Source organism: Periplaneta americana, chromosome 11, assembly GCF_040183065.1.
Source record: "Periplaneta americana isolate PAMFEO1 chromosome 11, P.americana_PAMFEO1_priV1, whole genome shotgun sequence".
NCBI lineage: Eukaryota > Metazoa > Arthropoda > Insecta > Blattodea > Blattidae > Periplaneta > Periplaneta americana.
Genome location: NC_091127.1, coordinates 143,527,443 through 143,538,420, shown reverse-complemented (window position 1 = coordinate 143,538,420; position 10,978 = coordinate 143,527,443). Strand labels below are relative to the sequence as shown.

Below are 10,978 nucleotides of genomic sequence, written 5' to 3'. Positions count from 1 at the left end.
CATACATATTCCGAAGTGATACAGTGTTAAAAGTTGTGTAATCAAGATGTATAAATATTATAACTTCGAAGCTGCAATTTATTTCTGACTCTGAAATTGAGGTAAATAGCTGGTCACGTATCAACAGATGTTATAACAAATATAATTTCAGGATTAACATCTTATTGCTGTCAATGTTCGGCTTTATTCAGGAATCACACTTTCCCACTGTCCTTCATAAATTAAAGAAAGTTGTATATATTTTATTTACAAATTTTAATGTCTGAATCAAAACAAAGTATTACCTCTGTGTAGTGACAAAAATATAAATAAAAGAAAATTATGAATTTGCATGATACAATGAAATTAATACTCTTACAGGCCTTCGAAGATCTTGTAATGGTATTTATAATATTTGAGAGAGACACTGAATGAAAAGTGAAACACTGACAATGAGGAACACCTTTGGAAGCTGTGTGTACTGTATTCTGACGTACACCTTTTCAATGTTATTGAATCATTTTTATATATTTCATGTCTAGTCTGAAGAGGCGCAGAAATTGAACAGAAACTCATCTTTCGTACATACGTAATGGAATATTCTTATTTATTTTAAATAAATGAAGTAATTAAAACAGATTTACTTCATTGATTTCTCTGTCCAAAATAAAAGATTTAGTCAAAATCTTGATTGATCTTAAGTTTCACTGCTAACTAGGTACAGGAAATAACCCTGCCCTTACAGGTTCACACACCTACACAAGAAATGGGCTCTTCAGTTGCTGCAGATTTCTTCGTTTTGAACTGTACCGAATTTCAGGAACAGTGAATAATTATTTTAAAGCTGGACTATTATTTTACACTGGACAAAAAGTATATAAATAAAATTAAATGGTATCGACGTTGGGAGGAACAAATCGACTCTTGTAGATGAACAGTTAACACTTTTTCATTCTCACATCTTCTGCTCACTTTTATTTCATTCAAAATAAAAACTGAAGCAAGCAGTGGTGATCTTTCGTTCACTGTAACGAACTGAAGAAATGGGAAGACAAGTAAGAAGGTTTACTCTCAATCCATTTCTCCGTGTCAATATCAAGTTTTGGGTTTACTGCCCACTGTCTAAAAAAATTTCAATAAAACAAGCGTTGAAATTAAAAAGGAACAAATAATGGGGCCACTTGTATTATGCTTTTGGTCCTCGTTAAAGAAAAAGTTGGGCCTCGTCTAATGTAAAACGCATCCTACTGTATCGCCTGACGAGGAAATATCACACACACTTACTCACACACATACACACTAACGGCTGCATTCCAAGGCACTGATTAAAAATGGCTAGTGCCGGACTAACAATGCATTAGTTCCCGCACCACTGTTTTCTACCCTGTCAACTCGTCACACCTCGGTGCCGTCCTCGCCCTCGTCCTCGAACAGAGGTCCCGTCACGGCTTCCGTACTCTTCTTCTTCGGTTTTGGTGGAGGTTTCGGGGGCACCTTCACTTCTCGACTGTGTCCACTCGGAGGAGAGCCCACCAGCGAGTTCCTCTTGCTCGTCGTTCCCGGCTCCTCATCCCGTCGCTTCAGACTTGCTCCCTCGGGGGCGGTTCGCCCCGTCCAGCTGTCCCTCTTGGAGGTGGTGGGGGCCGGAGTCACGTTGATGTCCGGGGTGCTCCTACGCATGCTGCCGCGGCCACCCTGGGCGGCTCTCGTCAAGGCGGGCGACGGCTGCACCTCCTGCTCCTCGATGGGGGCGTAGTAGGCCGGCAGGGCGTTGTTGTAGCTAGGAGTGGGGGGCAGGGGGCGGCTGCGGATGGAAGACGGAGGCTCGGCGCTGAGGCTCTTGTTGAGGGACAGCACCGAGCTGCCGTCCGCCGTGGTTCGCGGACCCAGGTTGTCGTACACCGGCTCGAACTTGAACAGGGGATCCCCGCCGGCAGGCGTGGGCGTGGGGGCGCTGCTCCACGAGGGCACCCTCGGACGACGCGGGATGGTGACGTAGCCTTGACGTGGCAGCACCACGGGCGAGAAGGGCGACGCGGAGCGGGAGTAAGGCAGCGTGCCCGACATGCCGGGGTGCGCGTGGTACACCGGGCTGTGGACCGGGGACTGAGGTCCGTGCTGGGCGGGCAGACGGGTGCTGTCTGGCGCCGTGGAGGTCGTGCTGCCGGCGGGCGACACCTGGCTGGCCCGAGACGGGAAGGACAGCAGGTCGGGAGGGTATGTCCGCGTGCTCTCGGGGTCGGCGTCCAGCGTGTCCTGCGACGGCTGCTGCGAGATCGGCTCCATGGACTCCATGGATCTGTCCTCGAGGGGGTCCTCGCTGCCCACCACGCTGCCCCCACCAACTGCAACACAATGTCAAATGTCAGTAATAGATGAAACAAAAAGGGTCTTTCATAGAGATGAGATAAACTGTTATTTTTAAGAAACAGTTTCGACTGTAACTGTTTCATGAACGAAGCTGTTCCAAAATAACAGTTTCAAAGAAACAGTTTCATAAGAATATGTTTACAACATCACTGCCAACTGTTCCAAGTGTTCCAACTGTTTCAACTTCTCATCTGCTTCGGGAACATGTTTCAAAGCCCTTGAATCGTCTTTAAACCAGCTGCTCAGTGTATTATGACAACGAAAGTCATTTTCCGTAGGTTACTGTTAAGGGTACAGTAAATAACTACAATTCAAAATGAATCGATATTAATAAAAATAGTAAAATACGTAGTTTGATAACGATGACATTAGCCGATGATATTTTTCGCGGTGTATTAGTAATTAACACTATGTTAGGGCACCATGAACATATTCTCCATCAATGGACAGCTAATAATTAATGTCCGATTTATTAGGGAATTTGATTCGTACAATTAAATTGCGCGATCCTACATAGCCTACTGTTGCACGAAGGCTGTGTGGAACATGGATAATATTATATCTACTTTCGATTGGAGGTCAATGATAGTGCTACATGTGCCCTTTGCAGACAGCAAAGAAGAGGAAAAATGTTTAGAAATTGAACTGTTTATCTCTTGGAACCATGTGGAACGTTGGAGCAGTGTAACACTCTTTGGAACAGTTGGAACAGGTTACTTCACGAAACTGTTTCGTATCGAAACAGTTTCAATTGAGTAACAGTTTCAAATAAACTGTTCCAGCTTTTTTTATCCATCTCTACTTTCATGCACAGCAGTCTGAACTGGCCTGGCGATCAGTTGCTTGCTTGCGACGACGGCAGACGATTGTTAGCCGCATATTCTACCTACACCAGGGGTTCACAACCTTTAGAAGATTGTGAGCACAGTCCATATGCAATACTAAATGAGCGGGCACCATGAAATCGAATACCTGTACATTTAAAAAGCCTATATAATACATAAATAAAACAAACAAGTAAATAAAACTTTAAAACATTTTACCAGGATAATTATGTTCTTGAACTTGAATGTTACTCAAAATTTCAGTGATGCTCCCCCTCAGTATTCGAAGTGTTTTTGTATCTTTTGTTCTCCAAAGGCTATGTATGAATTTCTCCTTTTAAAACAAATATTTCAGAGCTAAAGAGCGCTTGGAGATCTATTAATTGCAGCTCCGCACAAGGAGCCATATTATTATTCTCTTGAATAATATTGATTTTTCTGCTTAAGTCCACACTGAATTAAAAGGAATTAATTATACACCATGAAACACGGAAAGGCCTGTCTGTTCTCTAAGATATTATAATGGATGGATGGATGGGAACATTATTTGTTTCGGCTCATACAACAAAGTTTGAATTGAAAAAGGATCTCAGGAGCGTTCGTGCTCGCGAGTACTTTTTTACTCGCATGACGAGAGCCCCAAATGTCATTAAAAGAGTATCATGGTGCTTGCGAGCACCAGGTTGAGAACCCTGACAAATGAGCGATCAGTGAGTCGGCTCAGGCTGCCTGGCAGCGACTTTCTTCGAGAAAGCTAGTCTATTTTGCAAATATAAACAGTGTCCCTGAAACGCCGTCAATTTCTTCAAGTTATACTGCAGTATACTCGCATGGCTCGCATGTCATGTTGGATGCATTTCGAAGGAATTTCAGGGGTGATGAAAGTTTTCATGCCTTAAGGGGAGAGGACGATATTTTTTGGTGAAAAATGAGTAAATTAAAAAAAAAATTCTTCAGAATACACTGTGATATGTGTGGAATGCATTGTATAACATTTTGTGCGTATTTGTGCCCTTAGCGGATGTTGAGACGCCATTTTTAAACTTCCTGCGCTATGGATTTTTAAATCACACGTCTCCTTTCATTGTTGTATGCGGTAAATTAAATTTTCAAAAAAAAAAAAAAAACAATTCTTTAAAATACTCTTTGATATGTGTGGAATGCATTGCATAACATTTTATGGGTATTTCTGCCCTTATCAGATGTTGAGACGCCATTTTTAAACTTCCTGCGCTATGGATTTTTAAATCGCATGACCGCTTTATCGTTGTTTCCGGTAACTTCATTTTTTGCTACATTGCCAGATAAAAATGAATATAATTTCTGAACTATTAAAGATGCATGCATGAAATTTAGAACACACATTCTTTAGACTATTGGGACACTTTTCTCTGTAACAGAATTTTGTTAATAAATTTCATTTTTAAAATATGCCCGTTTGTTTGCGAAAAAGGAAATAAAAATAGTGTTATTAAATTTTAATTGTTTATTTTGCAAACGTAGGAACTAATATCAAAATTCTGTTACAGACAGATTGTAGAGCATGCTTTTGCAAGTACATTGCAAGAAATTGTTTGAATCTATATTTAAAAATGGTTTAGATATATCGGTTTTAGTAAAATCCTGCATTGGGAATTTTTTTTTTTTTCAAATTTGGGCCCCCAAATAATTTTTTTTTTTGAAAATATTTATATTTGGTTGAGTTGCTACAGCTATGAGCTCTCTACATACAAAAAATTAATATTTTACACCAAATAGGAAAAAAGTTAAAAAAAAATACCATCCTCTCCCCTTAAGTCCAATGGCTACATTAACCTACGAAGAAGTTCATGAATAGCGGATATCGGAAACCATAAAGCTCACCCTTGTCCATGAATTGTTGCCACGTGATTATGAAAAAAGGTTAAATTTTTGTAACTGGATTTTGCAAAACGTTCGTGATGGAGTAATTGACCCATGCTTAACTTTCTTTTCTAACGAAGCATGGTTCCATTTACATCTGCATGTGTCCATTCAGAATGACAGGTACTGGAACGCAGATAAACCAAATTTTATACACGAAACTCCCTTACATGATGAGAAGATCGGGGTTTGGTACGCAGTATATGCATATAGGATTATAGAGCCTATATATTTTTAAAATACCACTAATGCACAGAGATACAGGGATGAGATACACCATTCTTTGAACAATTAACTGACATTGAATGTCAATCAGGGTATTTCCAACAATACTGTGCCACGGCGAATACAGCTGACGAGACGTTAAATTTAATTCAGAAAAATTTTGAAGCTAGGAACATTAGTAAAGAATTTTGGCGCACGATCCCCCGATCTAACTGTTTGCGACTTTTATCTATGGGGGCACTTGAAAATAAGGTGTATGCAACGAATCCCAAGCAAATATCAGGCATGAAATTGACTCTATTTCGGAATATGAATTAATACGTGTAAATGCACATTTCCTAAAAAGACGTCAGAAATGTGTGGATGAAGGAGGACAAAATTTCTAACATCTCATATTATAAGGTACGTGATTATTTTTCTTTGTAATTGTACTCAATTGTACATGGTCATTTTCATTGTACATTGTATATTTGTGGTGAATTGGCTGCGGGGGGTAACATCGGTTGCTATCGCCGGCCGCCGTGCAGCGATGGTTTTGCTTTCCATTTGCCGGGAACTGGGCTATCATTCGTTGCTATCGGCGGCCGCCGTGCAACGGGCGACTCGACAGGGAAAGGCACTGTACTACTAATGATATGGCAAGTAAAATATCTAAATTTATAAAAAAAATCACTGGAGTAATTAACACCGACTTCAAACCCTCCAAAGTTAAAAAAACTACGAGGCTAAAAGTCTATAAAACACTAGCTCGACCAGTTCTGATTTATGGCAGTGAGACATGGACAATCAGAAAGGCTGATGAGAAAAGGCTAACAGCAGCTGAAATGAGATTTATGAGATGGACAACGGGATGCTCATTGCTCGAACACCGTAAAAATGAAGATATACTGAAAGAACTAAAAATTGATCCTATAGTTCATTTTGTTCAACAATATAGACTTCAGTGAAATAAACATGTCGAAAGGATGGATCACACTAGATGGCCTAGACAAATTCTTGCCTGTGTACCAAGAGGAAGGAGAAATTTGGGAAGACCACAAAAATGCTGGCATGAGACCGTAACGGATCCACTAGGGTCTAACACGTAAAGGACATGATGATGATGATGATATACATTATTATACTGGGGATATACTGAAAAGTTGCTGGTTCCCAAAATAAATATTGCTCCTACGGCCATTTATTTACTTTCTCCTGCGTTGTTTCCTTAAAGTCACTTTCATGCCACAGGCACAAGAGTAGGATCATTCATAAACATTTCCTATGCAGAAACTAAACCTGCGACCTATGTCTGTTGAAATGGCAACAACTGAACTGACAATGTATGTTGCTTGTGATCACGAACCGTTGCCTGTAACTGCGTGGCATGAGAATAACTTTACTGGATGTGATCTTCGTGAAGAAAGACTACGAAGGTACTACTCTGTCCAGCCACCCTTTCCGGCTAACCTTACTGACTAGATACTTACGGAAAACAGAGCCGTTATCCAGCAGATTGCACTTCATGTCGGTGAGCTCTGTGCCTGCGATAGTCACGGAGGATCTCTCGTGTCTTCTAGGCGGTTTCTGCACGGGATTCACCTTCGTCAAAAGGCTCTTCTCCTGTTCGCTGTTGCCTGCACTGACGTCCCCGTTCGCCGACAGCATACCTTCACTCGGAACCTTCTTGGCGTTGTAGTTCTTGCTTGTTCCATTTCCACCGCCGCGGTTACGACAGTAGCAGAAAGAGAGCAGGAGGACAATGGCCACCAGGAAGAGCACACCTATTACAAGACCCACGATGAGGGGCCAGGAATCTGACACACCTCCACGGCCACCTCCCATACCAGCCAGTCCTCGCTGGGAGTGCACCAAGAGACTGACATTCCTTTCGTCAACTCCGCCTGGACTCTTCGCCACACACGTGTAATCCCCCCTGTCGTGACTGCGGACGTTCGTCACGGTCAGATTAACCCAGCGCGTTCTGTCTGTGCGTTCCATCACCACGTACCGCTGGTCACTGTACTTTCGCCAAGAGTAATTGCCGATTATCCTCGAGTTGAAGACCCAGTGCACGTCCGGCATAGGATTTCCCAGAACTTGGCAAGCCAGTGTCACATTACCTCCATCAACCTCGACGGACGTACCTGTGTCCGGATGAAGGATCTGAGGCTTGCAAGCCAGATGCTCTGAGCTTAACTCGCTCCAGAGCTTACCGCTGAGCATGGGTGGTTCAGCACAAGCAGTAGGTTGGGCGTACAGATTACGAGCGATCGTCCAATCGCGGAAGGCTTTCAGATGGCAGTCGCAGTTCCAAGGATTGTTGTGCAACACGAGGCCGTTGAGAAAATACAGGCTTTGCAAGGTTTCCACCTTCATTGTCGTGAGGTTGTTTCCGTCTAAAGCTAAAGACTTCAAGTTGGGGACGTTGACAAATGTCTTGCGACCAATGTGAGAAAGTTGACAGCTGCTGAGTTCAACAGCCTGAAGAAATGTCATGTTGCTGAAGAGGCCGTCCTCAAGTTTTTGAATTGGATTACGGTTCAGCGTGAGGACGCGGAGACGGACGTTGTCTCTGAAGGTGCCTGGATGTAGGGTTCGAATCTGATTGCCGGAGAGATCGAGTTCGATGAGAATGGCGAGACCTCGCAAAGCTTCCTTGTGCAGTTCTTGGATGCCGCAATCGCGGAGAAATAGTTTGTGGAGGTTGACGAGGCCTGCGGAGCGGAAGGCGTCGCGGCGCAACTCGTGCAGGACGCTGCCTGACAGGTCCAGGACCTGGATCTCGGAGCTGAGTCCTTCGGGAACGGCGCTGAGGCTCGAGTTCGTACATTCTGCAGCTTTGCGGCCCGACGACCATTTGCATTTGCAAAATTGCGGGCAGTTGGTCCAGTCGTCGTCTATGGCGCAAACAGAAGCTATTAGCGCCAGAAACAGCGCAACAAAACAGCGCCACCTCACTTCCATGGCGTTATATGTCGCCGCACCTCATCTGAAAACACAAAACACAACCTTGTATTAGCATAAAATAACTCTTTCAAACAATGTATTGTCCAACATTCTACAATAAATCATTTTTCACATGTTATCAGATTAGAGACTATTATTACTGAGTTATGATTTAGTTTTTAGCTGTTTTTAAATATTTTCATTTCTCAACTGCGTAACAGTGCAATGTGAATTTTAACCAAATGTTAAATCATCGAAAAACGACATCACCACCACCATCGCCTAGAACAGACACGTCATTTAGACCTGTTCTGCCGTAAGAAAATTCCTTATTTAATCCAGAAGACCTCGCCAATCTTCTTTCAACTTCCCTTTTTGCAGTAGGTTTATAGAATTATTTTTTTTTTCGAAATTCTTCCGTCAGTCACCCTATGTATTCTACATATTTAAAGCAATATAAATTGTGTTCAATATTTCACTACTAAATTTTTTAAATGTTTGGTCATTGACTACGTATGTTTTTAATCTTGTCTGGATGTCTGCAGCCTGTAACGGATCTAAAAATCAAATTTCAGTATGTTGTGGCGATATATATTCAGAAACCGTAAGAATTTTATATATCGATCGTCTAGTTCAAAAGTGCGACAAATCAAAAAAACAAGTTTTGAGATGTCTTCAGTTGAAAGTTTCAAATAAATCACTTAGAAAGGAGCAGAGTTCTGGTTCATAACCACGAGAATTAGAAATGAGTCAGTATTCAGGAGGAGTAAATCACAATCTTCCAGTTCATTATTAATACATTTCGAAATGTATCCTACTAATAGTGAATTAGTAAAGTCCATAGTTATAATTATTTCTAAAGCAGTTTATTTAGTTTTTTTTTCTTTTTGGTTGTAAATATGACTTATTTCAATACTGAATCTGAAAGTGCTCCGAAAGGGGCTTTCAGTAGTATAAATAACTAAAGAATGGTAATTTTTGAGTTGTCGCACTTTTGAACTGGATGATCGATATACTGTTCTCCAACCAGGAGATCAACCGTGAAAGGAATGTGCTTACTATTGCCTCATCTATTGGAACGAAGTAGATAAATAATATTACCGTTATAACGCCAGTTTAAAAACATGCGCTCTCCTGCATATGTTATTTCCTGTATGAAGAGATTAAAAGACCAGGAGATTAACTGTGATCTAATTTTATAACTAGGGTAGTATCAATATGTCTGTATCAATGTTATGGTTTGTGCTGTGAGAGCTAGCCAATAGAGATAAGAGTAACCACGTGTGTGACCTTATGACATCTTATGACATGAACATTCATTCACAGCATTACCCTCCTTCGTCTCATCCGGCAGAGACTTTCTCGTGGTTGGAGCACAGTATAAGTATCTCTTCTCGGTCTTTTTTTTGTCTCAAGTATCGGGCGATTCAGCCGGGCCCGTGTCCGCAACACTACGTTTTTGCTTTCGATACGCGTGCTATAGCGTGACAATAGACTAAACATAGCGCTTCCCTTCTTGCTTAGTGCATGATGTCATACTTTCACACCTAACAAGTGATAACGATAACGAGAGGCGTGACAGAGAGGTAGTTCATTTTGCACTTCAAGATTACTCTAAAATACTCTAACATAGTAGGAATACAACAATGCTATATTACACTATCTAGAGTAAACTGTACTTCACAAGAACAGAGCCGTGCTCTTCAAGAGTTTCAATACAAATTAATTAATCTCCACTCCAGATGGACCGATAGGAGCACTTGGTGTCTGTGCACTTTGAAATGTTTGTTGTCGGGATATAGGTCTACTCTTTTCCGCGCGCCCAGACACATCTGACTCGGCCTTCGTTGAAAGTCGCAGAAATAACTGTAAGAACGATAATAGATAAGCTTTGTTTGATACGAGCCAATCATCTTCTATAGCCACATCGCCGTCATTTCCGCCGTGGCTCCTCCTCTTTGTTTACGTCTTAAGCTGGCCGCGTTGTTGCACATTCTACTGCTCGCAGCCGAGCAAGACTGTATATTAATCAACAGCTGTTTACTAAATGTGGCAGTAGTGGAAATGCATAACGTCATCAGCGGCCAATGACAAGACGCGGCTAAAATAATATTTCTTGCCTAGCCTACATCAGCAAGCCAAGTAAGACAGTTTTGAATGAGAAGTGCGTGTTTATCTCTCTTCGGTAAAAGTTAAGAAAAGTGAATGATTCTTTGTATTGAAGAAAAAGTGTTCATTGGCCTACGTACTGACAGAATCTGCTCGAGAAGTACGAAGCTAGGTTACGGATCGGTGAAAATAACGGGGGGGGGGGGGGGGGGGAAACATTAAAACATGGAAATTTTGTTTTTAACTCTAAAAAATAAAATTATGTTTCAGTTTTATAAATCTGTGCTTATTTTGGCAGTATGACACTTTAAAACACCTCGGGGTGAATTTAAAGGGACCAGCGCATGCGTGGAGCTTTTGCCTTTTAAACTGTCACTCAGCTGTCATTCTGACAGACTTTGTTCGTCATTCTAACTACGAGTAATTTTACGTTTCATTCAGTTCATATTTTGCACTGTTATGTAGGAGAAAAATGTATGTGGTAGATCTCTATAGGAAGAGAGGATGTGGATAGTATATATCATATATACATGCTGTACTTTGATAATCGTTTTCTCGATTTTTCAATTTTCAATATTTTGTAACATTCAAAATCCTCTAATGAATGCAGTTTTCCTCCAGCCCAAGTGAAATTTTGCACA

At 41.5% G+C, this 10,978-nt stretch overlaps 1 protein-coding gene across 2 annotated transcripts in view; it reads right to left on the bottom strand.

The window, feature by feature from the left end:
• Window positions 1–226: 226 nt before the first annotated feature.
• Window positions 227–10,978, bottom strand: part of kek5 (kekkon 5) — a 1,258,756-nt gene continuing 1,248,004 nt past the window's right edge. For both annotated transcript variants that reach the window (XM_069840117.1, XM_069840116.1), the window contains 2 exons: window positions 6,770–8,271; window positions 227–2,324 (listed from right to left, as the gene is read on the bottom strand). In XM_069840117.1, the coding sequence (XP_069696218.1) occupies window positions 1,375–2,324; window positions 6,770–8,246 (2,427 nt within the window). In that variant the 5' untranslated portion in view covers window positions 8,247–8,271 and the 3' untranslated portion in view covers window positions 227–1,374. The remainder of the gene's footprint in view (window positions 2,325–6,769; window positions 8,272–10,978) is intronic.